At 45.7% G+C, this 17,153-nt stretch overlaps 1 protein-coding gene across 2 annotated transcripts in view; it reads right to left on the reverse strand.

The window, feature by feature from the left end:
• Window positions 1-761: 761 nt before the first annotated feature.
• The window catches only part of PREP (prolyl endopeptidase), a 112,175-nt gene continuing 95,783 nt past the window's right edge, over window positions 762-17,153 (reverse strand). Inside the window, exons 11-16 of one of the 2 annotated variants that reach the window (XR_004382753.1) lie at window positions 12,560-12,696; window positions 9,834-9,928; window positions 6,772-6,903; window positions 4,235-4,391; window positions 3,486-3,588; window positions 1,419-1,508 (exon numbers count right to left, since the gene is read on the reverse strand). Coding sequence is in view for 1 of the 2 variants with exons in the window: in XM_032858225.1 (XP_032714116.1) it covers window positions 1,214-1,508; window positions 4,235-4,391; window positions 6,772-6,903; window positions 9,834-9,928; window positions 12,560-12,696 (816 nt within the window). In the remaining variant the exon portion in view is untranslated. Of the gene's footprint in view, window positions 1,509-3,485; window positions 3,589-4,234; window positions 4,392-6,771; window positions 6,904-9,833; window positions 9,929-12,559; window positions 12,697-17,153 lie in introns of both variants that reach the window. The other variant, XM_032858225.1, reaches the window with a different exon arrangement.

Genomic DNA, 17,153 nt, shown 5'->3' on the forward strand with positions numbered 1-17,153 from the left:
TTGAGGAACGGTGTATCCTCCTCTTAAACATTTGAGGTGGCAAAGGTAAGGGACCAAAACTGTTTTGGGTGTGACTGTTTCTAAGAAGCGGTCTGTGGGGGAAGAATAGCTTGGGAAATGCTGAAATTTGTGATTTGAAGGTAAGTTTGGATAAATCTATCTGGATCATTCACTCATGTGGGTTTTATATGCCAGGTGTTCACATGTCCAGGGATACTCTGTAACCAGATTGATGGGCCAATAATCTGAAGCTTCTGGTCCAATTTTTTTTTTTTTTCAGCGTTAAGTATCCAGATCAAAAGAGCCCTCGCTGCCATGATCAGCTGATTAGTTAATACTGAAGCCTGTGAGCTGCCTCTAATCGCTTCATTCCCATAAACATGGGAGCTGGAATGAATGCGTGCACCTTCTCAGTGCTAATATTCTAGGGTTTCACTGTTTGGAAATTAATGTGTATGGAAAGAACTACTTTTTAGGGGGGGTGTTGTACATTTATTTTTTACTTTTTTTGAAGATTTTATTTATTTATTTGACAGAGAGCACAAGCAGGGAGAGCAGCAGGGAGAGGGAGAAGCAGGCTCCTCGCAGAGCTGAGAGCCCGATGTGGGGGCTCAATCCCAGGATCCTGGGATCCTGACCTGAGCCGAAGGCTTGTGCCTTTGCTGAGGCACCCAGGTGCTCGGCGAACTGCTTATTCCAATAGAAAAGTGACATGATCCAGAGTGAGGGCCCCTCAACACACAGGAACCAGAAACAAAGCCTCCCATTCTTAAATAACATTTATTATTGTTGCAAAGAGGTCTTGTTCATGAGAACAGTTCTTGCATTTGAAGATATATTGGTTATGGTTATAGAAGCAGGTTTCACTGAGTGCTCTAGATGAAGGAGGCCTGACTACGACTCTGAATTCAGCAATCTAATATTCACAATGTGTTGGCTGCCACTTAGCTATTTATCCAAACATGCCTTTTTAATTTTTTTTTTTTTTAAACATGTGCCTGCACAGGGTGGAAAAAAGAAACACCAAGGGCTTGCTAAAAAGGCGAAGCCTAAAAAAGATAAAATTCCCGCAGCAGTTCTATTCCACTGCAGTCTGTGAGTGCAGGAACGGTGTCCGTGTGGGGAAGCATTACGCCCAGTGGTTTCTCCGTGTGGACGGTGTGAAAGCCCTTGCGGTTTTCTGCGGCCGGCAGGAGGGAGTGGGAGAGTCCGTTTACTGAATCCAGTCGATGTTCAGGCACCGCGCTATGAACGCAAACATATCTGAGACCTCTTCTATCACTTTGGCTGTGGGCTTCCCGGCCCCGTGGCCGGCCTTGGTGTCCACGTGGATAAGCAGGGGGTTGCTCTGCTTCCGGCTCCGACCCACGACGTACTGAAGGGTGGCGATGAACTTCAGGGAGTGGAGCGGGACCACACGGTCGTCGTGGTCGGCGGTGAGGAGAAGCATGGACGGATACTGGATGTCGTCTGCCTCCGGGAGCTTCACGTTGTGCAACGGAGAGTATCTGAAAGGCAAAGGCAGCTTCGTGGGGCCAGATGGCAGAGGCAGAGTGGTGTGTCCACGGGGCTGATCAAGGAAAGGTGGGTGGGTGGGTGGACACAGGAAGCCCTGTAGTTTACAGCCTAACTTCACTAGCAATAACCGTGGCTAACTAGTACCCAGGTGCCCAGCGCCGCCTCTGCGTGAAGCGCTGTGGAGGTCCTAGCTGGCCGGGCTACGGCAAACTGGGGAGCTGCATCATGGATGTGGCTCCCGCTTTGGAAGGCTGGGTAAAGGAGAAACGCCCAGGGCTGCGGAGAGAACCCTAACTGCAGGTGCGCACTTGCGTCTTGAACGGTTCTGCATTCTTCAGACCGACTTTCTCACTACTACCAAGTAGATGGGCTTTAAGCCACTGACCGTGGGTATAACTGGTGCCAGCCTTTCTTTTGTTGAAGCATACGGCCGCTTTTTGCCCCTTTATCATCTATAAAATGTTTACTGCAGGCTCAGCCTGGCAGTCCTAGGAAGAACCTGTATCCTGTCCGGGCCTCTGGCTGGCTCTCGAGGTTGGGCAGAAAGAAAACGGCCTTAGGCTGATGGGGACAAAGGTGGTGGAGGAGCAGGGAGGCACCTTCTCAAGTACAACTTTTCAGGTATGGAAACAAAAGGGTTTTAAGAATAAAAGTCTGTTCGAATTCAACAATAATTGATAGTAGTAGTTAAGTGAGGAGGTCTCTGAATTTTCTTCTTCACATTTTACTCAATATGGACGTCATGTTTCTCAGTGTTCAGTCTTACTGAATATAATCGGCTATTTTAGGAGAGTTTTATTTTGGAGGGTAAACAGTCAAAAACAGTAAAATTTCTGCTCCGTTAACCAAGTCAAGACTGGAACATTCTGGAGTATAGCCTCCCAATAGACAGGGTCGGGGTGGCCATGGATCGGTTTTCTGATCTCATTTCAGAGTGTTCTTGGATCAACCGCAGCCTTCTAGATCAAGTTTAGTTCTTGGGGAAAAAGGTGTGGAAAACTGAGAATTTCTGCAGAAAATTTATCCAAGCTATTCCCAAGCGTGGAAATCCTGCTCCATCACTGGGCGGGGGGAGGGCTTTAAGCTCCAGACGGTGCTTCATGGGACAAGCTGCTGGGTCTGAGCAGCTCCTCAGCAGTCAGGCCCCCTCTGGCTCGCCCGTGCTCTGCTGGGGGCAGCGGGGGTGAGAATACAGCCCCGTGAGAGCGAGGACGGAAAAGTCAAGTCTAAAGTAGGAATACCACAGACAACTTGAGAGGAAGATTAAATTACTTTTCTTTCCCAAATTAATTTTAGAAGTATTAGGTTCCATTGAATATTTTGTTGTCTTTGATACACAATTCGGTATTTTGAATTTCGATGAGACTCCCTAAGCGTGTATTTTCTTTACGTTAATTTGAACGACAGCTTCTTATTTAGCTTTTACTGGTATTTGTCGATGAGGTTATTTCAGTGATAAAACTGGTCATTTTAGTTGAAGAGCTAAAAACCACAAAAATCACAGAAAACGAAAGAAAAAGCTTGATGGGAGAAATAATTGTAATGAAATGTGGAGTCGACTGAGCAGACTGGGAGAAGGGACACAGGCAGTTCTAACTGCTGATGTCGGTCCCCAAACCCCTGCACGTGGGAAGTGAAGACCGGGAACAGCCAGAAAGAATGTAGCTCGTGGTCACGGGAGTCTAAATGCCTGCTATCTTCCCACTGGTCTTGCCAGAGCCGCTGAAGGATAGGAATGCAGTTGTACAATATCTTAATAACGTGAGTTGCAGTTTCAAGTATATATGGTTCTACTGAGAGAACAAAATAAATTTAATGTACCTGCACATCTCTCTCTTTCCTTCTTAAAATCCCACCCATAGACGTAAAGTACACGGACACCTTTTTCTACTAGTTTTTGATTGCTATGGTAACAAACTACTACAAGTTTGGCGGCTTTTTAGAATAACACAGATTTCTTATCTCACAGTTCTGTCAGCCAGAAGTCTGGGTTGCCTCAACTGGGTTCTCTGCTCTGGGTCTCAGGGCTGAAATCAAGGTGTTGGCTGGCTGGGCTCTTATCAGGAAATTCTGCGGAAAAAAAAATCTGTTTCCAGACTCATTCAGGCTGTTGGCAGAACTCCGTTCCCATGTGGTTATAGGACGGAGGTCTCCCTTCCTTTGATGACTGTTGGCTGGGGGCTGTTCTCAGGTTCTAGAGCCCCCTTCCTCCATCTTCAAAGCCGGCAATGACAGATCCAGTCCTTCTCCTGCTTCTAGTCTGACCTCCCTTTCTGCTGCATCCCCTGCCTTCAGCAGGAGAAAGTGCTCTTTCAGGGTTTGTCATTAGACTAGGCCCACTTCAGTAATCCAGGATTATTGCCTTATTTTAAGGTCAGCTGATTAGTAACCTTAATTTAATCTGCAAAGTCCCTTCATAGCGGCACTGAGCTTAGTGTCTGATTTGAAGAGACCAGGGGACAGGAATCTGGGGGTGGGAGGACATCTTTAGAATTCTGTCACATCTTTGCAGTTTGTTGTTTTTGTTAAAGACCAGATCAAAACAAGGAAGACAAATAGGTATTCCCAATACTTCCCCTACTTCTGCAGTAAAGGATATGCAAATAGGAGACACCAAAAGGGACAAAGAGTCAAACACTTATCCTTCTGACTGTTCCGGAGACTATCAAATCGTTAGCGACATGCACCACATGTATCACTCTGAATTAAGACTTACTTGATAAGCCATTCAAAGTGTTGTTTGCTGTCCGAGCACCCATAGTCGGTGGTCCAGGCGTGGCCGATGGTGTACTTATGGAACTTCAGCATGTCCATTACTCCCACTTGGGCAATAACGCAACCGAAGAGGTCAGGGCGCTGATTTGCACAAGCAGCTGAAACCAAGACAAAGAATGGAAAAGGAGGCAGTCTGTCATTAAACATCTAGATAAAGACAATCAACAAATGGTTGGTGTGGAGAAAAGCCCCCATACATTTGGTGTTGGAAGTGTTGTGAGTAAGAACCATTCGGACAGTCCAAGGCAGGGCCCGTAAGCCAGCACAGGCTCTAACCACTACTGGCACACGTTCTTGTCCTGTTTTAAAAATATTCATCTTTGCATACTTCAGTTACATAAATGTATTCCTTTGCTTGGATAAGTCAGTATTTACTGAACATCCCACAACGTGCCTGGCGCTGGAGTCAGATCAGTGAAGGTTTTAGTGGGAAAGTTAAGTGAATGAGTGACTACAGTGTGGGAACCACCCCTGTGGGCGAGTTCAGGGGCTGTGGGGTGTGAGGGAACCTGGGGTAAGGAGGTAGGGATGCTACGGGAGGAAGTCCCCTCAAAGCTGGTGTGACGAACAGTGAGTCAAGGGAATCTGGATGTCTCCTACCTCTGGCAAAAAACCTAGTTCACACCCTGATTCTGAGTTCGGTGCTTATTCGTAATACCAGATCCTGAGTCCTTCCCTGGAAGACCCTGATTCTCTCAGATATGAGGGGCAGGAATCTATCCCTTTAAATAAGCCTTCAGCACCCTGAGAAGGGAAATCCATTTTTGCAAGTTGTTCAAGGAACCAGGTTTGCCGACAGATGTAAACCAATAAGCTGAAAATATAAAGGAATTACTGGATGAAACAGTCCGTTACTGAAACAGCTCTCCCACTACTGGAATCAGATGGTATTTTCAATATATCCTTTCCCATTAAATCTTAGATTTATTTGCGCTTCATTCTTCTCTTTTACACTTTGCATATGATCCGCATGCAAATTCAGAACTACCCAGAATCTGACCTCTTCCTGCAGCTTCCATCACCACACGCCAGGGCTAAGCCACCACCGTGGCTCACCGGGACAGAGGCCTCCTACCTGGTGCCCACTTTTCTTCTCCTGCTTCCCTTAACACCATAACACGATCAGTCCAAGAGCGATCCCATTAAAAAATAAGTTCAACTTATGACAATCCCCCAAAGGCTTCACATTTCCCAGAGTAAACCAGGTTGGTCAGACTGGCTCTGAGGTTCTGCCTGATTTCGCCTCCTGCCACCTCTCCCGACACTCTCCCTCACTCACTGTGCCCAGCAACAGCCAGCCGTGGGCCTCTACTCTGTTGCTAGAACACTCTGAGCCCTTGCTGGCTTCAGGTCCTTTGGTGTGTGTTGTCTGCCTCTGACTAGAATGAAAGCTCCACAGGGGCAGAGGTGTTAGTCTGTTTTGTTTGAAACCTATCAACGCCCTTTCTAAATTTCAATAAATTATTTTGGACATATATATGTTACCTACATGGGGAATTTTTTTTTAAAGACTATATTCTATTGGGGTAAAGAGTAAGAACGGGTGTTCAGGTTCTGCAATGACTCAGTATATTTCAAGGATAAGGAAACAAGGGAATATGCGCCCCGCCCTTCCAAAACAGTGGATTTTCACATGTGTTTTACGTTGAACCTACATTTGTATAACGGCCCCTCATATCCTAATGACATTGGATGGAGGGTCCAGCAAGCAAAGTCCAGGCTACCATAAATGTTCATTATAAGGTAACTACCCCAAATGAGGAAAAGCTACTTAGAGGCCGTACCACCAGGTTGAAGGAACACAATCTAAAACCAGCATCACCACTTTGCAGCTGCGTGACACCAGGCAAGTGACTCAACCTCTCTGTGCCCCCGAGTCCTGGTAAATGGGACTCCTACCAGTTCCTGTCCCTCAAGCTGCGTGCGTGACAAATGAGAGCGTCCGCTCGAAGGGCTCAGCGCTGCTCCCGGCACACAGGGAACTCAGCGAGTGTGAATTAATATCATGAACGACTTCCTGCCTGTCCGCCGTGTGTCCGGCGTGCCAGCTCGCTCTCCTTCGCCACTCCTCTGTCTGTACCCACAGCATGGGTAATTCAACAATGTTTAGTGGTGATCACTTCTTACAAGTTCTGAGTAACACAATCACAGGGGTTCTCAGGCTCGGTTCTGTGCTGGCTGAACCCTAGGAAGCTGTGGACCCAGTCTGTGGGGCAGGGGTCCCACCCAGTGTGCAGCCCCGAAGAGAATAGGGTGGGCGGGAGGGGGGACAGCCTCTCGGGCTATCATGAATCAAGCCTGTGTCCAGTGGGTTCAGCTGGGTCACTCTGTGTCATTTATCAGATGCTCTGATACAAACGGGTTTTGCTTTCCTTGCTCCCACCCATGAGCCAAAGAAAGTCAAGAGCTGTCTATGGACAGTGTATCCGAAAATCCCAGGAGTGTAAACTAGTAAGCACGATTGAATCCAGTTCTCACCCACTAAGAGGCCTCCGTTTGAACCTCCATTAATAGTCAGCCTCTTGGGAGAGGTGTAACCTTCCTTGATCAGATACTCCGCCGCGTGCTGAAAGTCATCAAAGCAGTTCTGTTTGTTTGCCAGGATGCCACCTGCAATGTGCCGAAGTGAAAGACGGTAAAGAAGCAAATCCTTAAAAACAACAGCAACAGAAGTTTCACTTAAAGGGAATTCAAATGATAGGGCAGAGTTTCAACTATCGATTACTGATACACAGCAGGCTAATCCCACATTTAGAAGAAATGCCTCAACTAAAATTTTGTCACGCATTATGGAAACCCATTATTACCACAGTCATGAGTCCACAGGGTGGACCTGATCGCTTGTTCTCTGACGGAAGTAGGAAAGCAGGTAACCAAAAAGAACTAGATTTTTAAAAAAAATTTTTTAGATTTTTTTTGTTTATTTATTTGACAGAGATCACAAGTAGGCAGAGAGGCAGGCAGAGAGAGAAAGGGGAAAGCAGGCTCCCAGCTGAACAAAGAGCCGATGCGAGGCTCGATCCCAGGACCCTGAGATTAGGACCTGAGCCGAAAGCAGAGGCTTAACCCACTGAGCCACCCAGGCACCCCATGAACCTAGATTTTAAAGAGGCTAAGCTTGAGCTGTGCTCAAGCCTTTCTGTTTAGTGAGCAAGGACCCCGTCTCAGGGACGGATGGCTGTGAGCTCACAGGGGTGCTCCTTAGCCCTCCCCTTGGCAGGAGTTGGAAATGGTAAGGCTGAGAAATAAGGTGTTTGGTTTCACCCCTATTTAGAGAATGTAGTAAGCAGGAGTGAGGCGGGGAGGTAGGGGTGCACAGAGCATCCTGTTACAGTTTCTGAATCGTTAAATTAAGATCTGAGCCGTCTTTCCAGAGAATCTGGATTTTCTCATCCGGTGCATAAAGCCACACAAAGAAATTATGTAAAGAGAGGAACATCTGTAAGGTCTTGGAATATCTGAAAGTAAAGGCCAAAAGCCAAAGACGTGACCTCAACGGAAGAGATGTCTGAAGTAACTGCCTGGGACATGAACAAAAAACAGACATGGGTCTAATTAGATACTTGAGATTAACCACTTCTGCAGAAAGTCAACTGAAGATGGAGCAGTGCTACCGAAGACATTTTTTCATATCAAAACAAATGTTATTAAAATTTTAATAAGAAATCATCAGTGAATTAGAACAGCTAGAATTACTTAGTTTCCAGGAATAATATAATTTTGGGTATATGACTATATTTTTTAAAAGAGCATCAAATTTTAAACTCAATAAATAGAATGGAATTTAGATCTATCAATGTTTAGTATATGTGGATCTAACTGGAAAAATCCGTTTCTGGCCCCTTGACTGCCTAAATTTGGAGAAAGTTTATCAATCAGTCTAGAAACAGACAGTTTACTTTTAGACTCATTCAAGCTCCAAACTGCCCCCCCCAGGGCCTTTGGATAATTAAGTTGCTTAATTAATACAGAGATGAGGGGCACTGGTGCCTGTTACAGCGCGGTGCACACCTGGTGGCCAGAGGGGGTTTATGGAGAAGAATCTGGGTTCTCCAGGAGAGGGCCACGGGACCAAGAGACCATGCAGGGGTGTGTGTATGTATGTCACAGACGGTTTAACGAGTAAATGTGTGTTAGGCAGTCCAGACTTCACATATGGAATTGGAACATAAATATGTGAAATGTAGAGATTATTTTTCTCTGATCATCTCTTAACATCATAGTATGATTTTAGTGTAATTAAACTCTAATATCAGGTCAGGGTCAAAATTATACAATGACAATTAAGTCTTTAGGGATGAAACTTGGGAGCAGTCGCCCTAATGACAGCGGGCAGGTGAGGAGCCCAAGTATTAACGAGAAACACTCACCCTCGCTGAGATGCTCAAGTAGTTAGTATGTTGTCGGATGTCAGCCTTTGGGGTGCTTGCTGCATGTTCAGGGGGTCAGGCTTGGCCTTTCCTACATCTTGACATCTAACAGGTACTTATGAAAAATCTCTTTACAGATCTATCCTCATCTTTGCAGACTGGATTTGGTGCAGAAAACCACAGCCTTTGGCCTCTGGTTCAGGAACAACAAGTGCATAAATGCAGGTCTGCTGCTCCTACTGTGGGAGAAGACCCCCTTTGCCTGATGCTGTCTACCAATGCCAAGGCCTGGAGGCCACCTTTGTTCCAGCAGGCCTTCTTATCAGGGATGGCAGATGATGAGAACGGGGAGAAGCCTGGGGCTGCTGGGACTGAAAGTGTGTTCCCACACCCTCCTGTGGCTACTGGTTAGTCAAGAATTCCAGACACAAAAGGCTGGGGGAAAGGATGTGCTCCACATGTAAAGAAAAGAAAGAGATAAGAGTTTAAAAAAAAAAAAAAAAAAAGTGGACGGCCTGGGGAATGACGCTTACTATGGAAGTTAATATCCCCAGTGAAGTGAACACACGCTTCAGGAGGCTGGAGAACGGAGACTGATTCATGAAAAACAAGTGAGCTCTTGAGCCTAAAACCTGCGCACGACAGAGTCACAGCCGTAATGTTAGGAGGATGCTGCTTCTTAGCAACATCGGGGAAATCAGAGAACGCAAGCAAAAGGATGCTTGCTCTGGAACAGGAAAGCTCTATTTGGGGCTGCTCCTTTTAAGACAAAATGACCTGGTTGGAGATGGCCTTATAATGCTAACCAGAGAGCCTGGTCTTGACTCCAGAGAAATCGAATAAATGCCAAAAAGTGCCCTGCAGACCCATATCTGACCGTGATAGATAAAAATGGGCCCACACATTGCTAAAAAACCCAATTCTGATGACGCTCTATAGGGAATGCTTCCGAAAAAGTGCGTACTTCATTAAAATAAACAGAGTACAAAGGAAAACAAATTGAAAAAAAAAAACGGAGCTGTTTCTAGAGAAGCCATGATGCCTTCAACATGTTTGAACATCTTCTTATTTTTCACTTGTCCAGCAAAACGCCTGTCTGCTCCTAAATTCCGGCAGCTCATTCAAACACATTGGTGGCTATGCTGTGTTTCTGTAGAGAAAAGACCTCACCTTTATGCCACGTCTCTCCGTACTCGCCACCTCCTCGGATGTTGGCCACTGCAAGGACGCCACCCATGTGTCTCACAAAGATGAGCCTGGACACGCTGAGAAACAGTTCAAATAATGAAGCTTCCCTTAACCACCTGGTAAGGACCACGCTGTCTCTCTCTATCCAAAAAAAATGTATTCCCGAAGATACTCCACATGTAATATTACTGAAATAGGAGTCCGGTAGTTTTATATCACTTGATTAAATTGCAAAATATAAAAGTTCTGATTAATATGTAACTGCAAAGTTCATACATTTTCATATGCATTCAATATATCTCATTTTTCTGTGCTGGTAAATATTTTACGATAGGAAGTGGGAATACACAGGTCATAATGCAAAGAGAGAAAGAACCAGAAGCTCTCATTTCATGCTCGATCTGTCTTTTAATGTCGGCAAACTGAGTATCTCCAACCACGTGACACAGCCCTCGTGTGAGCGGCTCTGGGCTTGCAGGAATCCTCAGTAGGGTCCCCGCTCCATGGTTTCTAGAATCTCTCCCCTCATTGTTCAAGCTGGAATAAAGCTGTTGCTGAAACTGGGATTTTAAAGAGGTGTTCCAGTTTTACAGGAATTTAGATGCTGAACTAGGTAACTAACACAAGGTGTGAGAGGGGTTGAGGAGACCAGGGACACGGTCCAGAAAGGAAGCGTGGAGGGCTCAGGGCTGGAGAAAGTTTTCTAGAAATAAGCAGAAGAAACTATAGCACAAAGCCATTAAGTAAGTCCTTTGGGAAATCTGGATTTTGTTTTCTCTTCCTCTTTCCACTCTGACCCTAACGGTGCTAAATGACATTCATCATTTCTGCTAGCTAAAATTAATTATCATTCTCCCTCTTATTAGCTGGGTAAATGCAGGCTTCTGTGACCTAGGGTTCTAGAACGCCTTGAGTGCTGACTTGTTGGGTCTTGAGGAATCAGAAAAAAAGGAGAATTAGGGGAGGTGATCATACCACACAACTGGATTGGCCAAAGAGATTCTCAGTCACTTGGGTCTTCTCATCAGCATTATTCATGTACTCCTGATGATCTCTACAGAAGCTCCCAGCATATCTGCTGGGTTCTGGGATAAAAATGGTAGAGGTACCCTTCCTTTCTCATCTCTCAAGTCCCAGTGGAGCAGGATTAATAACCACTTGTACAAATGAGCAAAGACAAGCAGTTTCAGCTATAGATCTGCTCGGGAACAGGGCTGTCTCCATGCAAAACGCACTAAAGGGACTAAGGGAAGTCGGGCTCCAGATGCGAGTCTCTTAAACTCACTCTCTGAAGGAAATATGTGCTCATGGGCCCCACACTCAGGTGTCACCATGACTTGAAACCGAAGCTTGAATTTCATCATTTTGAGTGATAAAGAAGGGCAAACGAGGCCACATTTTATTTTTTAAGGATTAGGTTAATCTAATGAACCAACAGGTACTGGTTTGCATTCTTAGACTAATCATCACAGAGAATAAATACGACCAGTGGTCTGACCACACAGACATGGACATATGAATGAGAGGCCCACGTGACTGCCTGGGAAACCGGCAAGAGGTGGGCAGCCTGTCTGCGGCTCAGACCCCACCCCAAATCACGGCTGATGTGGAGGAAACACTGCAGAAGGCAGATGGCCCTGCCGCGGGATGGGGAATGAGGAACCACCCCGCTCCACCCTTTTAACTGGTTTCCCTTCAATGTATTCATGTGATGATCTTCCAAAAATAGTGGGCTCCATGATGATTTTACAAGTTCACCGGGTCCTCACCAACTAAAGGATAAAATCCAACTTTGTAACCAGATGTCCAGGGCAGTTCGCAATGTGGCTATAAGTTCCTACAGGACAGAGACCTTGTCCATACCTCATTAAATCCTCAACACTGAGCCAACAAAGGCTCAAAAACAAAGCAACAGTTTTCTTATCTTCGTATGTGGGGTGGCCAGTTGGATCTACACTGACCCTATGTCCTGGCAGTCGCCAGCCCATACATTTCTTCCCCAACAGGATCAGATTTTGTATGAGGCTCTATTCAGAAGTTGGCTCATGGTTGGTCTTACTGGTAGGAGACTCCTTGTTTTTACTAAAAATGCTCAGAGCAGATTCCACTTTAAACTGTGAATGGGATATTAAAACCAGGTTTTCAAATAACTGACAGAAGATAGTTATTTAAATAACAGCAAGTGTGGCAATGCAGATGTTTCCCTCTGAACCATACTTACTGGGAAATAATCACATAAACAGTTTAAAATGGATGAAGTAATGGCACATACAGAAAGTATACTTATGGCTGAATGTTAAGATGCTCTATTTTAAGACTCTGTGGTGCTGAAAAATATAATCAGTAGCTGAAAAATCATTCTCTCTGAAGAGAATGCTGAGGGCAGTGGCGGGACAGCAAATGACAAACACTGCAGGGACGAGCTTCCTTCCGTCCAGACCTTGGCTGACCCTCCCCTTCCATAGCCTCAGCATCTAGCTCTCAAACAACCTATTCACCGAATACAAAAGATTAGCTTGTGATTCTGAAATTCCTGACCAAAAGGGCATGTACTTAACACACAATCTTACCCCTCCACACACAAAAAACAAGAAATATACAGCTACACACATCTGAAACAATGAGTTAGTGGACTAGTCTCTGGTTTCTTCCCACCGCAGGGAGAGGATCCCATCCATGCCGAAGTTCTGGGAGCGCTCAAGGCTTACCTGTAGTTGGGCGTGATGGATATGTTGAAGCCGCCGTAGCCATATAAGAAAGCAGGATGAGAGCCGTCCAGTTTTATGCCCTTTTTATGCACAATGAACATTGGAATCTTTGTGCCATCCTTGCTGGGGTAGAAAATCTAGAACAAAAGAGAGCAGAATGGATTTTAGTATTCGTTAGTGCTTGCTTTTAGATGGGAGAGACGTGCCGGTAGTCCGCTCTCTTTAAGATGGAGAGCAGCACAACAGAGAGCCAGTCCCCCTGAGTATCTGATGCGAAGCATCTTTCAGTTTTAAGGAGACTTTGTGGAATAGAGGAAAGTATCAGGAAGTAGGGAGACCTGAGTTTGAATTCTTACTCCACAAGGAGCTAATTAGGTTACCATGGCTAAGCCGTTTATCATCCTTCTGCCTCGGTTCCTCAGCTGCAAATGGGGCCATCGTGCCCACCGCAGAACATAGAAAACAGGCCTTCTGTTCTCTGCTCCTTTTCACCCTCCCAGGATTGGAAAAGTCAGACTGGCCATCCTGCCAAATGATTCAATCTAGGGAGACTCTTCCATGGAACAAATTTCATATTCAACTTTCTCTTTACACATTAAGATACTCAACTCTTCATTTTTCTGTGTTCAGCTATTATTAAGTAAATGTTAGCAACTACGAAATATGTATGAGGTGAGAGAGAAGAACAATGACAACAACCAGGAAAGCCTATTATTCCTGGTTAAAAACATTTTCTCTTTTTTTTCTTTTTTAAGTAAGGCTCTGCCTCCAGCAGGGAGCCCAACATGGGGCCTGAAATCATGACCCTGAGGTCAAGACCCAAGCTGAGAGCAAAAGTCAGATACCCAAATGACTGAGCCACCCAGGCACCCCATTCTTCAGCCTTTTTAATTAAGGCTCATCACACCTGCCAGAATCTGGGCAACCTTGGGCAAGTTTGGTCAACATTATTCATTACTACTTGGATAAAAGGAGGAAGAGAAAAAGGATAAGAAAGAGAAAACTTAATGCTAATCCAGTGATAAGCCACCAAAAACAGATAATGGTTTCTTCCAGACAGAAAAAACAGTGAACAGTTTTCTCTTTGGGCAAACACGGTGTCTTTACCCCAAATGATATCTGGAAAGTATTCCTGCTCAGAAATGTCTTGCTGACCTCCCATGTTACACTCAAGGACATAAGCCTTTGCACTTAGTGTGGTTTGGAGCCATAGTCCATCCAAAGCTTTGGACGGTAGCAGTTCTACTGCAGACGGCTGCCACACCGTCCCTGGCAAGCGACGGGGGGTGGGGGAGTGGGGGCACAGATGCAGCCAAAAGCACTACAGGGTGAATAAATGCCTGCACGCTTGGTAGTTTTCTGAAACCTGCCAAGAAATAATAGCAAAAAAAGCACTGGTTTCTGACTCTGGAGAGAAATACTGAGAGAGATGTAAATTTGACAGTTCGGGAATCATGGAGAATATTCCTCAGCATTCAAAACTATCAGAAAGGACACACACTTTTTACTGAAGGTTGATAGAGGCTGCCAGTTAGCAGCGTCTAATAGACCGTGACTGCGTGGGTGGTACGGGTACAGGCAGAGTGAGAGAACAAGCTCCAAGTCACTGGCTGGGGAGGATGAGTTCAAATACAGAGCCTTCACCTCAGATTGGGGGGGGTGGGGTATCTGGAGCTCTCATGGCACAGAAGGGGCAGGGGAGCAAACCGGCTCACATGATTCTACCTTAAAAGGATCCTCTGTTCAGAAATCGCCTTCCCTCCAGCTTACACCTATCCTCAACCCTGCTCAGCACCTCCTTTCTCTCTGGTCCAGCTCACCCGCCCACGACACCCTCCTGTGCTCCCTGCTCTCTACTCAGCCAGTGGGGCTGATGCATCCCTAGTTTCCACTCAGCTGGCTCTCCTGGAGCACTGTTCAAATGCTCCATCTTGGTGCCCTGTGACAATGTGGCCCCTGTGGTCCCACTTCTCTTGCTGCCCCCTGGAGATGTGCAATGCCTGCGAGTCAGTGGGCAAGTCTCCCTCCCCCTCTGGCTCCGGGACAGAGGAATCCTTTTAGAATACCAGCAGAAGCACAAAGTCCCCTTCACGCCCGTAGCTGCAAAAATACATCTAGGCTGAAGTTGGTGTGGTTCAGATGTTAAAATAACACCACTTTGAACGCTGTCCAAAAGCAAAGGGCACTATGAGGAGGATTACAATAAAATCACCTTCCAGAAAACTCCTTACAAGAAGGCTATTTCAGAGTTTATCACACCTCTGTACACACACACACAGTAGTGCTCTAGGCCATTTCCGTTTATGACACAGCAACTGATAATAAACCTTAACCCGACTCCTCAATGAAAGGGCAAATTGAATCCTGAGTCTTTTTGTAACCACGGTAGGAATCCATGTGAACATTTTAGAAATAGTCACTACAAGTAGCGCAGCCATTTTCCAACATGCACGGTCTCTTTCGACTGAACGGAAACTGCTTTCCTCTTGAAGCCACTTCCTTCAGAGCTTTCCTTTAAGAGGCTCTGGGGTGTCTCTCCCACCGCTCTGGATCTGTCTGGCTTGGAAGAAAAGCTAGCAAACTCCTCATTTTCATTGGCTTCCAAACCTACCAAACCAAAAGGCTCCCTTTCAGCATCTCGCTAGTGGTTCTTGAAGCTCACTGTCTGGGCCTAACCACCTGTGATGAACATGCTGGAAATCCAGCTTCCCGGACGGCATTCCCACAAGTCCTGACTCTCCACATTTCGGGGGGGAGTGCTCGAGGCTGCAGACTGAGCAAGTCTCCCATCTATGCTGGTACAGGTGGACTGGGGCTCAAAAACTAGCCACACAGTTTGCTTTTATCACTTCCTGTATCCCTGTCAATTACACTGACTAAAACCACGTGTCTTCCCAGAATCCCTGATAATTCAATATGGGACTCTTCTCTTCCCCCAGTTCTCATGTGATTTTTCTTCAGTGCCTTTAGCAATGAAACTGATGACCTGTCCAGCATCCTCTCCTTAGATGCCTGAATGCCTCACTGTCCGATCTTAGCTTCCACACCCCCCCATCCACTCATTCATGCCAATGTTTGCTGGGTGTCCACCAGGTGCCAGGTGCTGGATGTAGAGATGGACGAGAGCTGGATCATCCCTTCCCTCACAGGACTTAGGGTGTACAGAGACAAGGCAGCAGGCACTACAAACATCCATGACCTTGGCTCTGTCTTTGCCCTTGGATCCTGGAACTCTCTGCAAGGAACGCTGATGCTTCCTCCTGTGACTCCAACCTGTTCTTCCATCTTCCTTCCCTTCCCAACTCCTGAGTATCTGCCTTTTTCTTTTTTTTAACTCTTACCACAACGTTCAGTCCCTCATGTTCTCTCTGGCTCTGTCAGCCTCACTTGGGCTCTAGACCCTTAGCCCTCTCGGTGTCACCAAATGCCTGAAATCCTCTAATTCTAACCAAAGTCACTGGATTCCTTCTCCTCCAGGTTGCGGGCACTCTGAAAATGCCAGCTCGCTTCACTGCAGATTAGTAATACCTGAACTCATGGGCTCTGAACTTATGCTTTATGTTGGTTTTCTCCTTTCCCTAAATGAGTTCCTTATGGTTCTCCTCCTTTTCCTTCCAATGTCTTTCCTGTCTTCCTTATACACTTTTTTGTCCCGAAATCAATTCCAGAGTAGCTGTTTCCAACACTTTACATCTTCTTCCATTCCTAACACCACCCATTTGCATCCCCTACTCTTTGTCTTGCCTGTTGTCACAGAGGCCATCTGCCTGGAGTTCTTAAAAAAACAAAAAACAAACAAACAAAAAAAACCTTCTGCCAACTTCACTCACCCTCTACAACCCGAGAAAGACTCAGCCTTGATTCTAGTCTTTGCCAATCCCCCCACCATCACACTCCCGACCACCACGTCTTTTGCATTTTCTCCCTTTCCTTGGCATGCAAACACACTCAGAGTTCTCCTATGTAACAAAACAAAACACCAAAACATTTTGCATTGCCCTGTGTGCCCCTGAAGCTAAATTTCCATGTCTTTCTTCCTGATCACACATCTCCACGGTCATCTACATGACTTCCGACCTCATTCACCACTAGTGGCAAAGTGGTGTCTTTACCACTTTTTTTTTTGAGATTTATTTAATATTAGAGAGAGAACACAAGAGCGAACAAGTAGGGGGAAAGGCAGAGAGGGAGAAGGAGAGAAAATTTCAAGCAGACTCTCTGTTGAGCGCAGAGCCCTATGTGTGTTCCATCCCATGACCCCGAGATCATGACCTGAGCTGGAACCAAGAGCATTGGTGAGTGTTTGGTTTTGTTTCGTTGTATGAATGTACACAATGCATTTAATCATCTGCTTACTGATGGATATTCTGACTCTTGTTTTTCTCTTAATAATGATGGAATAAGTCCCTTTTAGATAAATCTCATATATTCATGCTATGATTTCTGTAGGATATATGTTCTTTTTTTTTTTTTAAAGATTTTATTTATTTATTTGACAGAGAGAGATCACAAGTAGACAGAGAGGCAGGCAGAGAGAGAGAGAGAGAGGGAAGCAGGCCCCCTGCTGAGCAGAGAGCCCGATGCGGAACTCGAT

This window comes from Lontra canadensis, unplaced genomic scaffold (assembly GCF_010015895.1).
Source record: "Lontra canadensis isolate GAN:19392208 unplaced genomic scaffold, GSC_riverotter_1.0 scaffold14, whole genome shotgun sequence".
Taxonomy (NCBI): Eukaryota; Metazoa; Chordata; class Mammalia; order Carnivora; family Mustelidae; genus Lontra; species Lontra canadensis.